The 13,200-nt window shown below is 27.2% G+C and overlaps 6 protein-coding genes across 8 annotated transcripts; 4 read left to right on the top strand and 2 right to left on the bottom strand.

The window, feature by feature from the left end:
- Positions 1-361: 361 nt before the first annotated feature.
- On the top strand, positions 362-3,092 carry LOC113797357 (ADAM 17-like protease). 2 transcript variants are annotated; one of them, XM_075824537.1, is made up of 5 exons: positions 362-712; positions 785-1,921; positions 2,001-2,579; positions 2,660-2,798; positions 2,860-3,092. In XM_075824537.1, exons 1-5 carry the CDS (start codon positions 619-621, stop codon positions 2,897-2,899), a joined length of 1,989 nt encoding a protein of 662 aa, XP_075680652.1. In that variant the 5' UTR covers positions 362-618; the 3' UTR covers positions 2,900-3,092. The 2 variants fall into 2 exon arrangements, with proteins under 2 accessions (XP_075680652.1, XP_075680650.1); XM_075824535.1 differs by having other exon boundaries at positions 1,998-2,579.
- A 23-nt stretch (positions 3,093-3,115) lies between these two features.
- Positions 3,116-4,764, bottom strand: LOC113797358 (beta-1,3-galactosyltransferase 9-like). Its single transcript, XM_027347719.2, has 2 exons — positions 4,312-4,764; positions 3,116-4,252 (listed from the first exon to the last, which is right to left on the bottom strand). Exons 1-2 carry the CDS (start codon positions 4,724-4,726, stop codon positions 3,165-3,167), a joined length of 1,503 nt encoding a protein of 500 aa, XP_027203520.2. The 5' UTR covers positions 4,727-4,764; the 3' UTR covers positions 3,116-3,164.
- Positions 4,765-7,899: 3,135 nt separating this feature from the next.
- LOC142646237 (uncharacterized) lies at positions 7,900-8,712 on the top strand. 2 transcript variants are annotated; one of them, XM_075824546.1, is made up of 2 exons: positions 7,900-8,058; positions 8,123-8,712. In XM_075824546.1, exons 1-2 carry the CDS (start codon positions 7,915-7,917, stop codon positions 8,651-8,653), a joined length of 675 nt encoding a protein of 224 aa, XP_075680661.1. In that variant the 5' UTR covers positions 7,900-7,914; the 3' UTR covers positions 8,654-8,712. The 2 variants fall into 2 exon arrangements, with proteins under 2 accessions (XP_075680661.1, XP_075680660.1); XM_075824545.1 differs by having other exon boundaries at positions 7,900-8,061.
- A 136-nt stretch (positions 8,713-8,848) lies between these two features.
- Positions 8,849-9,705, top strand: LOC113797331 (nucleolar protein 16). The gene has a single exon (XM_027347688.2). The coding sequence runs from the start codon at positions 8,875-8,877 to the stop codon at positions 9,598-9,600; it is 726 nt and encodes a 241-aa protein (XP_027203489.2). The 5' UTR covers positions 8,849-8,874; the 3' UTR covers positions 9,601-9,705.
- A 257-nt stretch (positions 9,706-9,962) lies between these two features.
- LOC113797445 (uncharacterized) lies at positions 9,963-12,290 on the top strand. Its single transcript, XM_075824539.1, has 3 exons — positions 9,963-11,101; positions 11,177-11,569; positions 11,636-12,290. The coding sequence occupies exons 1-3, from the start codon at positions 10,413-10,415 to the stop codon at positions 12,054-12,056; spliced, it is 1,503 nt and encodes a 500-aa protein (XP_075680654.1). The 5' UTR covers positions 9,963-10,412; the 3' UTR covers positions 12,057-12,290.
- LOC113797477 (uncharacterized) lies at positions 11,245-12,946 on the bottom strand. The gene has a single exon (XM_027347859.2). The coding sequence runs from the start codon at positions 12,789-12,791 to the stop codon at positions 12,144-12,146; it is 648 nt and encodes a 215-aa protein (XP_027203660.2). The 5' UTR covers positions 12,792-12,946; the 3' UTR covers positions 11,245-12,143.
- Positions 12,947-13,200: the final 254 nt, after the last annotated feature.

Below are 13,200 nucleotides of genomic sequence, written 5' to 3'. Positions count from 1 at the left end.
GTTCGATTCTAATTTAATTAATATTTATTTATTTACTCAATTCAAGTGGCCATAATAATTTTATAAATAATGATTTGGTAGCATAATTATCGATTCAATACAAATTAAATATTTTATTCATTCATTCAATTGTGATCATCATTAGTGATAAAATGATGAACATCATCATGGTTGTCATGCAACAATGAAAAATTGTTTTACTATAAAATCATCACACGCAACTGAATTGCTAAGCAATTATCATTGATTAACCAATAATAATAATAATAATAAGCCATTTATTATCATTGTTTCAATCCACACTCTATTGATGGTAGCAAGAATTTTGCTTTGTTTTTATTTACTTTCATCACAAGTAATATTAATGAACAAAGAAGAAACTCCATTTTTGATTTCAATTTTGTCAATTCATTTCACTTGTTGATTATTCTTTTTTTTCACCCTAAATCATCAATTTAGAAAACAATACACAGACAGAGCGAAAACACTTGACCCTGACACAGCCATTATTGTGCCAAATTTTCTTTGATTACGGTCAAAGAAAGAAAATATCTCACTTTTACATTTTTTTATTATTATTTCTATATTTGCTCAATCTCCACCACCAAAAAAAACAAAATGCCATCTTATCTGCCAATTCCAAACAATATTCTAATCATAATGATAATCTTATACTGGTCACATCCAATAAATTGTTCAACAACCAATAATTGTAAGTAAAAAATAGATATCATTTTGGATTAGAATTTGATTTTATTTCTTCAATCTTTCGTCAATCAAACAGCATCATCAAACGTACAACAACAACATCAAGCATTTATTAAACTAATATATTCATCATCGAAACAGGATCAATTTGAACTATTATTAATTTGTATTGATAATGATTATTATAATAATTCCATTATACAATTAAATCTGATTGATATTGATATGGAACCATTAAATGTATTTACAATCAAATCTGATGGACATATTGAACCAATCGATAATCTATTAACAATAATGAAATATTTTACAGGCACAATAATGAATTCCAAATGGAAGAATCATACAATAAAAATCTATTCATATGGTATTATTAATGTTGTGAATGGTGAAATTTCTTTATTAATTTCTACCGATTCGGATGAATTCTATTTAACTCCAAGTATTTCTTTTGATAAAAATTTAAATACACATTTTATCAATGAAAATCATATACCTCATTCATTTATTGTACCAAATATTTATTCAAAATGGAATTCTCATAGACATCGACGTCATAGTTCAACTCGTTATTGTGGTATAAAGCTTAAAATTGATTATGATTTATTTCAAAGATTTAATGAAAATTTAATATTAACTGTTCAACATAGTCAATTTGTTATCAGATTTGTAAATAAAATATTTTTCCAAACAAAATGGTCAGAAAATGGTTATGAAAATGCAACAGCAGAAAATCAATTGGATAGATTTGGTATTCTTCCATGTGTTATAATTATTGAAGTAGAAGAACAATTAATGAATCCATTGAAACCACAATATAATTGGACTGAATATATTGAAAAAATTTCTGACCAAAATTATTGTTTATCACATGTATTTAGTAATGTAAATATTACCGATTTGAATGGCCTTACATTTATAAGACGTATTTTTGAGAAAATTAATGGTGGTTTATCAAGTTTTGCTCATTGTAAAAATCCATGGGAAATTTATTGTATACTAAGTGTTGTTCATGAATTTGGTCATAATTTTGGTTCACCACATGATCCTGAAACAAATGATTGTATGCCTGAAGAAAATGGTTCATTCATAATGAGCTATCCATTTAATTATAAAAAAGGTCCAAATAATTTTAAATTTTCTCCTTGCTCAAATCGTGCCATTTATCATAATTTGGAATCGAAATTTGATGATTTTATTGAAATGATTAAAAGTAAGTTAATTTCTTCTTCTTTTTTTTTGATTAACTAAATCAATATATTTGATATTTTTTTGATTCTAAAACAAAGAAGGTTCTTGTCGAAATAGAAATAAATGTGGTGATCGAATTGTTGAAGAAGGTGAAGAATGTGATGAAGGTAAGGATGGTGGTAATTGTTGCGATAAAAAATGCCGTTTAAAACCGAATGCCAAATGTAGTCAAAGTCAAACAAATGCTTTATGTTGTAATGAAAAATGTGAATTTCGAATGAAAGGTGAACATTGTTTACCGAATGATCTCAATTTTTGTCTAAACCATTCAGAATGTGATGGTAAATCATATTTATGTCCGGATCGTAAACCTTTACCCGATTATACACTTTGTGGTGATGAACATTTGGATGGTGTTTGTCATAATGGTCATTGTCAAATGTGTTCAAGATATATTGAAGGTTGTCATTTTTGTTGTCTGGAAAAATTCGAAAAAACTTGTAAACCAAATCGAATATTACCAGTTGATTCAAAATGTGAAATAAAAAATATGCCTGGTCGATGTGATTATCAAGGTATATGTCAAAATTTGAATTCAATTATCGATACATTCAAACCATCAACCATCGGTCCATCACCACATCCAATCGATAAATTCAATTTCATACTATCTATTAGAGGTAAAATTGTTTATCAAATATTTTTTCAAATATATTTTCATGTTTCAAATTTTGAATTTTTCTCATTTTCTCCGATTTAGATATCATCTTGTTGACTATTTTTATTACGGTTTCCATTCTTATTGCATTAGTAATATTGGCTAATTATTTGGCAGAAAGAAATTTATTCGATGAATATGATGGTGAAGTTCATCAAACATTGATTAATTATAGAAAAAGGGTTAGGAAAGAAGAGATGAAACTTATTTTTCATTTATAATTTACTAAAATATTATTTATTAGGTTCACCCGATACTTTTGTAAGGATGGCAATAAAATAATAATGATCTGGTGATTTGTTTTTTCCACTCTCACGCTCTCGATATATGTGACAATCAGTTTACGAACCTAGTCTAAATATTTTTATTTTATTTTTTATTTTTTTGCTGTTGTTGCAATAATATTGACTAATGAATGTATTAAAAATTTTATAAAAATATTTTTATTCATGATTATTAAAATTATCAAATCAAATTCGTTTACTTATTTACAATAAAAAAAAACAAGCAAAAATCACAGTGGTTAATTGAGAAAACAATGTAATTATCAATTTAATTGAAATTTACATGATAATGGCGTATGATTTGAATCTGTTATCGTTTGTTCAACAGAATTGTTATTTACATGATTCCATATTGATTGTAAATTTGTTTCTTTCATTTGTTCAGTAAATATAATACTACGATTATAAATACATTGATCAATATGTTTTGGTTTAACATTGAATTGAAAACCAGGCATCTGATAACGTTTGAACGGAATTTTTGAAATTTTTTCCAATTTTTCCGGTACAATACCAGTTATATAAATATCTTCCCATAATAATGCTGGCATTGATTGTTGTATAGCAGCTAAATAGATAAATAAACAACTTGAACGACCATTCATAAGCCATGCTGAACCAGTATAAAGTGGATAAAATTTTTTTGGAAAATCATGAAAACTTGTAAAAAATTTATTCTTTTGTAATCGTATAACAGCAGTATTATTCCATAGATTTCCATAGATTGCAAATCTTGCTGCATTATTATTTTGCTGATTATATTGATAATTTTGTTTTAATTTTTGACAAAATTCAATAAAATTATCATAATTGATTAATGCATCTGCATCAACTTTAAATACATTAACAGCTAATGGACAATAAATACTTGCCCAACGTACAATAGCCATTGATTTGATTGTTAAACGAAAATAATCTTCCGAATAATTCCATTGAATAATATCATTAAAATGATCATTTTCTTGTCGTATCATTTCATCAATTTTACGAAAATCAAATAATTTTTGTCGCATTATTCTACCGAATACAAAATATAATCGACTTGTATTGCTGTTCGATTGAAATTTTGATGCCCATGTTGAACGAATTAATGAACGTAAATGAAAATCATCCGGTTTTGTAACAACAAATATTACTACCGATAAATTGGCACCATATTCCAATGGATCACATAATCTTGCACCCAAAATTATTTTCGTTATTACTTTGAATTCAGATTTTTTCAAATTAGTTTTCATTCCTTTTGATCTTCGATGTTCAATTTCATTTTCTACATCGGTTATTGGCTGATCAGCATAAATATAGGTATCGATTCGATTGATTAATCGAAGATGAAACAGAAGAATTCTATCTGAAAGATTAAGAATTCAGTTAATGAGAAAAAAAATCCAAAAAATTATTATTGATTACCTTTAAAATTATTTTTCGAATCAAAACCATCAATATCGGATAGATTAAATTTAGTCAACATTAGATTATCATTATCATCATAATCATTATCAATATGATCAGCAGCAGTAATGATTATATTTTCCGTATCCGAAAATATATTTTTTTCAATTTGAGGTAATCGATTATAATATAAATCAGTCAAATTCAAATGTTTCATCCAACGAATTGTATCGATATTAATCTGTTGTAATCGTTGAAAATATTTTAAAATTGCTACATTATTATTATTGCTATTGGGCGTATTATTAAGTAATTGATTTTGATAAAATTGATTGGTCGTATGATGAATAAATAAAAATGTTGATAAAATTATTAAACAAATTATAAATGTAAAATATTTTTTCAATCTTGTCGATGATAATGATGAAAGCATTTTATTATTATTTTTTTTTAATTGATTCAAACCAAAAATTTACAAAAAAAATGATTTTCTTAAAAATTTCAATTATCGCAAGCACAGACACAGAAAAAAACCATTGATATTGAAATCAAATCAAAATTTACAATTTATTAATAACCATGATGATTTTTAATATGATGTTATAATTTAGTTTTCATGGTAACCCAATAAGGATTTTTAAGAAATCAATAATTTAAAAAAATCCATTTTTCCAATTTTATTATCATCGGGAAAATTTAACACAGGTAATGTTGTTGTCATGACATTGATGAGTTTTTCTTTTTCTATTTTTTAACATTGTATCCGATCAGGGAAGGATTACTTACTTATGATCGTGATACGCATTTTTGTTTGTTTGTCTAATTTCATCAATCAATCAACCAATCAATCAATGGAAATTGAATCAATTAAAAATTTAAAAGATTAAATTGGTTGGTTGGTTGGTTGGTTGTTGTTTTTGTTTTGAATTTGTGGTAAAAAACAAAACTTTTGCCTCATCATCATCATCATTGGAATGAATGAATGATCATCATCATCATCGTTTGTCAGAATTGTATTTCTTTGCCAAATTGAATTCGAAAACAAAAAAACAAAACTGATTGTCATAGGCTTTCTATTTCTCACTCTCTCTCACACACACACTATGTCTTCTTGTATGGCTTTCAACCGAAACGGTTGCCAACAATTTTTTCATTTTCATTTTCATTTTTCGTTTTTTTTTCATTCGAAAATTATTGAATCAAATGGGCAGAATATTTGTCGTAATGTTACATACACACACACCAGACACATATACACATGCACAGTTACTTTGTTTTATTTCCCCTCATTCATTGATTGTGGGAGTGAAAAAGTGAAAATATGATTTCCATTCATTCATGGTAGATGATGATAATATTCTTGTGACAGCAGACAAACAAACACAAAATTTGAATTTGAAAAAACCGATTTTCTATTTTAAAGAAAAAATGGTTTTTTCAACCAGAATTCTCTCTATCTCACTCGGTTATTCTATATCAGGCGAGCAATACGGTAACATTTAATCGATTAAAGTGAAAAGAATGGTTAGGGAATATAAATTTTTTTATTTTGAAGAAAAGTTAGTTTTTTTCCGAAAAAAAAAACAGAATCGATTTTATACTTTTTCCAATTTTCTTTGTCCTGAATTTACCTGAAATAGAATATTTTTTCTTCTCCGTAGAATATTTCAAGGTGATTTTTTTCACCCGGGACTTTCAATTTGGCTTGAATAATTCAATAACAAAAACAATACTAATGAGAAATTTTATCTTGAACTTTCCATCATTTTTTTTTTTGCTCTAAATTGTAACAAAATCCCAACAAAAATGAATTCAAGATGAATTAATTATTATCAGTTTTTATAACATGATAATCATCATTTGTTTCGCTGGAAATGGACCGGAACAATTGTGAGGAATGATAAGCCAAAAACAATCCTTGTTAACATAATAATGGCATACGATTCTAATTTTGACAATCCTTGTCCATCAATCATTTTTTTTTTTTTTTTTTTGGAATCCGACCAACCAAACCAACCGAGCAAACAAGCAAAATTTGAATCAAATCAAACAAAATTTGTATAAAAAAAATTGAATTGATGTCGCGATCAATCATTGAATCAATCAATCAATCAACAATCGGTCACACTCATCGATAATCACGTATCAAAATAACTAAATGAATAACTAAAATAAAATCGCAATTTACGTCATTTGTCACTACAGTTTTGTTGTTTAAAAATGAAATTTCTAAAAAAGTTTATGGAATTGAAAGTATGTATCCTTATCATTGGGAAAAAACAAAACAGATCACACGACCATTTCAATTTCTTAGTTTCATCCATTTCTTAGTTTAAACATTATGATTGGATTTTTTTTTGTGTACGTCAATTGATTATTGTTATCATCATCGTTTGACGATAATGGACAAAAGAAATTGAAATTCAATATGTTTTCCTTGATAGACCCACACACAAGCAAAAATAAATAAACAAATTGCAAATAAAGAGCAAAAAAATGATTCGATTGATATCCAAAATCAATTTTTCTTGATAATTTTATTTTGGTCGGAAATTTATTATTTAAAGAGTTTCGAGTTAGTCATAACTTCTTATTATTATTATTTTTTTGTTTTTGTATTACCAACAAATACCAAATCCCAGACTCAACCCTAAACGCAATGACCATTAAAGAGAAACAAAAAGCTGATAAGCTGGAAAAGATAAGGGAAAAAAGATTGCACGGTAAACTGTTCAACCATGGCGAACAACCAGTGAATATAGAACAATCATCGCTATGGTTAAAGAAATCAAACATTTCACCGCAAGAAGAAGGTTTATTGTGTAAGGTACAGGATAGAAACCTATTCTTTGAAACAAAAAATGCAAGCATTGTAGCCTAACCAATGTGGGAGTAGATCACCTGGCCACGTGTTGTGGAAGGTTGCTAAACTCGGAATACAAGTATAGACACAATGATGTCGTTAGGAGCCTACATTTAATGTTTTGTCAAAGGTACGGCATTGAAAGAAATAAAAGATTGAAAAATTATCGCGTTGAGAACGTTATACAGAATAACCGTGTAAAAATAAAATCGGACGTCCCGATAATTACGGATACAAGAATCGATAATAACAAACCGGACCTACTGGTACATGATTTGGCTGCAAAAAAGATATGGATAGTCGAAGTAGGTATAACAAATAAGGATCGATTAAAAGAAACAGAAACGGAAAAGGCAAGGAAATACGACATTTTGGCAAAAGAATTGAAATCAATGTACAATGCTACAGTATTTCAAGTACCAATAGTCATGACATGGGATGGTCTCACAACCAAGTACCATAAAAAATACATGGAAATCTTAAACGTGCCGAAACAAATACAAGCTTATGTACAATACATATCTATAAAACGGACAGCGGAAATTATTTTTAGAGACTTGACAGATATCTGCGGTGGCTTCGATGACGTACAATTGGAAAAAATTATTAATAACGAAAATATTTAAAACGTATTGAAAATGTAAATTGTAATTTTATTATTATTTCCACTATTATTATTATTATTATTATCATGAACATTTAATAAACTTTCATTTTATTTTTTTTGTTTGTGAAATTTCCAATTAAAAAAATCAATCATGCGTTTTTCGACTATAATTTTGTTTGTTTGTATATTATTTGTGGCCAATTTTGGTAGTAATGATGCAAAAAGACAAAATAAAAATGTGAAAATAAATGATCAAACTGTTGATGAATCGGAAATCTGCGATGTTGATCAATGCGTTGTAAGTGTGTTTGATGTTTATTTGAAATGATGATAATTTTTTTAAATTTTTTATCCACCAGACTTCTGATGATGAAAAACAATCCGCATCAATAACGAAAACACCAAAAGAAATTATTGTTGAAGATATTATTGTGGAAACAAAAGCACAACAAGATGAGCTTATTACGCAACAACAACAACAACAACAACAAGAGAATCAAACCGAAGAAAATATTACTGAAAAGAAAGCTGAAAAAGAAAAAACATTGGTTGATGGAGAAAATAAAAAATCAAAGAAAAAATCGAAACAAACAGAAAAGGAAATGATTGAAACAAAAAAATCAGATTCGAAATCAAAAGTTAAACGTGATATTAATGAGAAAAAATTCAATGATGATCAATCGGTCGATCAATCACAATCGATTGATGGTCAAGAACAGCAAACCAAAAAAACTGGGGTTGAAAAATCGAAAAAAGCAAAAAAATCCAAACAAAATCAATCGGATCAAACAAAAGAATCGAAAACAAAATTAAAATTAAAATCAACAAATAAAAAGAATAAAAAAAGTAAAAAGAAGAATGGAAAGAAACGTAAAAATGTTAAAAATTAATTAATTACAATTGAATGATGATGATTTATTTTGTTGTAAATAAATTGGATTTTTTTAAACTTGAATTATTTGAATAAAAACAAAAAGTTTTATCGAAAAAATAGAATTGTTTTTGAAAATTTTTTCAAAATTTCAGACATGTCCTATATGAACGGCATTTGAATTTAAAATTCATGCGCATAAATCCACGTGTTTGCATGTTTATATTTTGATTTTGATTGATGTTTACTTTTATTTTTGTCAAATTAAATAATTTTTTTGTTTTTATAAAAAAAGAAATGGGTAAGGCACGTGGAGTTTCCAAACGACGAAAGAAAGCCGGATCATTTCATTATAAACGAAGTAATAAATTAAAACGTCAACGTTTGAAAGAATTACGTAAAGGTGGTTCGATTAATTGTGATGCTGTTCGTCAATCATGGGATCCAAAAAAATCATTAATAAAAAATATGAAAACAATGGGACTTGCTGAAGATCCGAATAAATTACTAAGTGATGTTAAATTTTATGAAAAATTCAAAAATCCCGCATTGAATAATGATCGTAATGAAAGTATTGTACAACGTTTACATAGAAAACTAGAACGAAATCATCAAAAAACATTGAAGAAAAAAATGAAAAAATCCAATGAATTTGCTGTTGAAAATGTGGCTGAAAAATCAACAACAACAACCACAAAAACAACAAGTGTAGCAGAAAAATTAGCCGAAATAGCATCACAACCAGCGACGAAAAATTTTCGTTTTAGTCCTGATCAGATTAAATTCTGTGCATATATGATTGAAAAATATGGCGAAGATTATGATGCTATGTGTCGTGATAAACGAAATTATTATCAAGAATCTGCTGGACAAATTCGTTCAAAAATTCGTAAATTTCTTTCAATTCCATCACATAGAAATGTATATGAAATGGCAAAGAAAATATGTGAAACTCAAATTGATTGAATTGAATTACGTTGGAAATCATCAGATGAACATGTATCTTTGTATTTCTTTCAAATAAAACATACATTCATTGTTAATTAATATAATAAAAACTATGAAAACGAACTTGACAATCAAATTGGTTATGGTTTTGGCATTCAAAAAAAAAAATGAATAAAAAAATAAAACAAATCAGCCTAACAAGCCATAACCTTCAAATGAATTCAATGTTTTTTTTTCGTTGTTGTTAATAAAAACAATTCCTATTTAATTAGTTCGTTAATTGATTTTCTGTAATCATAACTGATGAGGATGATGATAATGAAATATGCACCAAATTTTACCGAATAGCTATTGCACCGATTTATCGAAACACACACACACACACTCTCGCATATCAACCAGAGAAAATTGACATCCATATGAAACCAACAGAAGAGGAAAAAAAAAATTCACCTGTAAATCTTTGTCAATTTCAAAAAAAAATTTCATTGACGACGATATAGAAGAGAACCGTCATATCGTTGTGATTTTTTTTCTAGTTTTAGATTTTTTGATTGAACCAGATTCATGTCCTTGAATATTTATCTTAGTTTATTACTAATGATGATCGTTGTCGTTACCGTCGTCGCCGTCGTCGTCATCAATGAATGATGACGCTTATTAGAATGTCTGTTTGAAACTTTTTTCAAAAAAAGCAAAATTCATTTTAAAACTGTCATTGTGTGTGTGCTTTGGATGTCTTTTTTTTAATTTGAATATTTTTTCTATTGTTTTTTTTTAATTGAAAATTAAGAAAATTGATCAATTTTTTTCAAAACAAAAATCTCAATATGCTGGACCCAACAACAACAACAACATTGATTCCATCGATGAATATCGATAATCATCCAACGGCTTCAATGTTACTTTTATTACAATTATTCAATATTTCCAAAAGAAATTCAGCTAATGATATCGGTTTTCATCATCAAAATGATTCATCAATTGAATTTGTTAATAATGATAATAATTCTTCATCATTACAATTCACTCCACGATTTAATCTAATGAATTATCAACAACAATTAATGCAATTACATCCATTATTAGCATTGATTTATTCAAATAATAATAATGATCAGGAAAAAATTTATTCAAATTTTACTGGAATTTTCATACCAACACAGCAGCTTTCGTATACAAAACCAACAACAACAACAACGATAAAACCATATTGGAATCATCATCATCATCATAATAATCATTTATGTTGTACATCGAATTGTGGTCTGAATATTGATCATTTTTATTCGAATGGACGTATGCCAAATGAATTTGACATAACAAATTCTAGTCCATTTAATTTTCGTCGAAATCAACTAAGAATTGTTGGTGGACAAAATATTGATATTGGAAAAATACCATGGCAAATTTCATTTCAACGATTACGTGGTCGTTATTCAACAAATTATAAACATTTTTGTGGCGGTGCAATCATCAATCCAGAATGGATTATAACAGCAGCACATTGTTTTGGATGGTAGGCCAAAAAAAAATCAAATTCAATTTTTTTCATATTTTCAAAACAGAAAATTCATTTTTCCCTTATATATAGGCTTAGAGGTAATCCAGTAAAAGCGAATCAAATGGAAAGTTTAAGAATGGTTTCCGGTACAAATTCAGTTTTATCAAATGAATATAATTTTAATAATAATAATGATCATAATCAAATTATATCAAAAATTGAAAAAGTTATTAAATATCCATTATATCGAAAAAATTCATCCAAATATGATATAGCATTGGTTAAATTATCTAAACCATTACCATCAATGTTACCGAATTCCCGGATCAATGCTATTTGTTTACCGCCATCATCATCATCATCATCATTAATATCACTTTATCGACATGATGGTTATACTGTTTCTGGTTATGGTCGTACATCGGAAAATGGTCAATCATCACCAGCATTAAAAGCAGTAAATGTAACCGTAAGATCAGATTTGTAAGTTTTTCAATCTTCCATCTTTTCTGTTGTCGATTTTCTTAATTTTTAATTTTTAATGATTAGTGAATGTAAACGTGTTTATGATGATTTATATATACCGGAAAATATGATTTGTGCCGGTGATAAAGATAAAGATTCTTGTCAAGGTGATTCTGGTGGACCATTATTTCGTTTAGATCCATCATCCAATCGTTATATACTTTATGGTATTGTATCATATGGTGTTGGTTGTGGACGTGAAAAATATCCCGGTATTTATTCACGAGTAAGTTATTATTCAAATTGGATACAAAATCAAATTAAATCGATCGATAATAACATTGATCAACAACAACAACAACAACAACAAAATTATTTAAATATTTTAAAAAAACTTTTTAATTACAATTTTAATCATGAAGATGATGATGATGATGAAGATGATTATGATTATAATGATGAAGAAGGGCTTTCAACAAAAAATCAATATAATAGTTTTTTTTAATGTTTATTAATATATAATTGGGATTTTATAGAATTACAACAAAAAAAAATTTATAAATAAAAAAAATGATTATAATTATAATTATAATTATCGACCTAATGGTCTTGCTGTAACCCATGTTTCCACGCCACATTCATGACGACAATAACCTAATGCACGACGACAATCAAATGCATAACAACAATGACCAATACAATTACGTTGTTGATTATTACTATTACGTGCATCCCATGTTGGATCAAAATAATATGGATCACATAAATATTTTTCACATTCTAATTTTTCACTTAATTTTAAACCAAAACGATTCGGTTTTTGACTACCACATTTACGACGACATTGTACTAAATGACCCCAATCACGACAATCAAATGCTAAACAACAATGTGCAATACAATTACAATGATTACGATTTGATTCATAACAATCTTTTCCTTCATCAAAATAACCATCCGTACAGTTTAATGTTTTTGGACATTGATTATTATTATTATTATTATTATTGATCAAACGATATATATTTGATGAATGTTGAAAATTTGTTGATGTCGATGTTGATGATGATGATTTTGATGATAAAATTTCAACAATATCCGATGTCGATGGTGATGTTGTATAAACAAAATGATTATTATTAAATTTATAAATCAAAAACATAATAATGATTATAAGATTATACATTTTTGATTGTTTTGTTTTGTTTTGCTGATGATTGACTAGATTATTATTATTCATAAAGAGAATTTTTTTTTAAAATTTTTATCGTAGAGCTGTGTGTGTGTTTTTCACTATCGTTCAGTGATTCATTGATTCTTTCATTCATTTAAACAAGGATAGATTCATGGATGATGATCATTTGATCAATGTTTTTTTATTTATTTTCTTGTTTATCTTACCTTCAATTTGAAAGAAAAAAACAAATCTCGATGTCAGGATCATTTTTGTTTGTTTGTTTTTTTTCCCAAAAACATTTTTCGAAATGTTTTTTTTTGTTTATTCATTTCCTTTGCAAAAAATATAAAACGATGCATCAACAAACAAACACATCATCATGGTCCTTTCCCATCACACTTTCAAACGAGCTTCAAATTTGTTCTTGAAGAGATTTTTTTGCTTCAAAATGAAAATGTGGAAAACAAAACAA

Source organism: Dermatophagoides pteronyssinus, unplaced genomic scaffold (assembly GCF_027571235.1).
Source record: "Dermatophagoides pteronyssinus isolate colony J.1.1.1.1 unplaced genomic scaffold, Derpt_VIB-CSIC_2022.12 sq0002, whole genome shotgun sequence".
NCBI classification, from domain to species: domain Eukaryota; kingdom Metazoa; phylum Arthropoda; class Arachnida; order Sarcoptiformes; family Pyroglyphidae; genus Dermatophagoides; species Dermatophagoides pteronyssinus.
The sequence above is the reverse complement of the archived record's forward strand: the minus strand, read 5'-3'. Positions and strand labels throughout refer to the sequence as shown.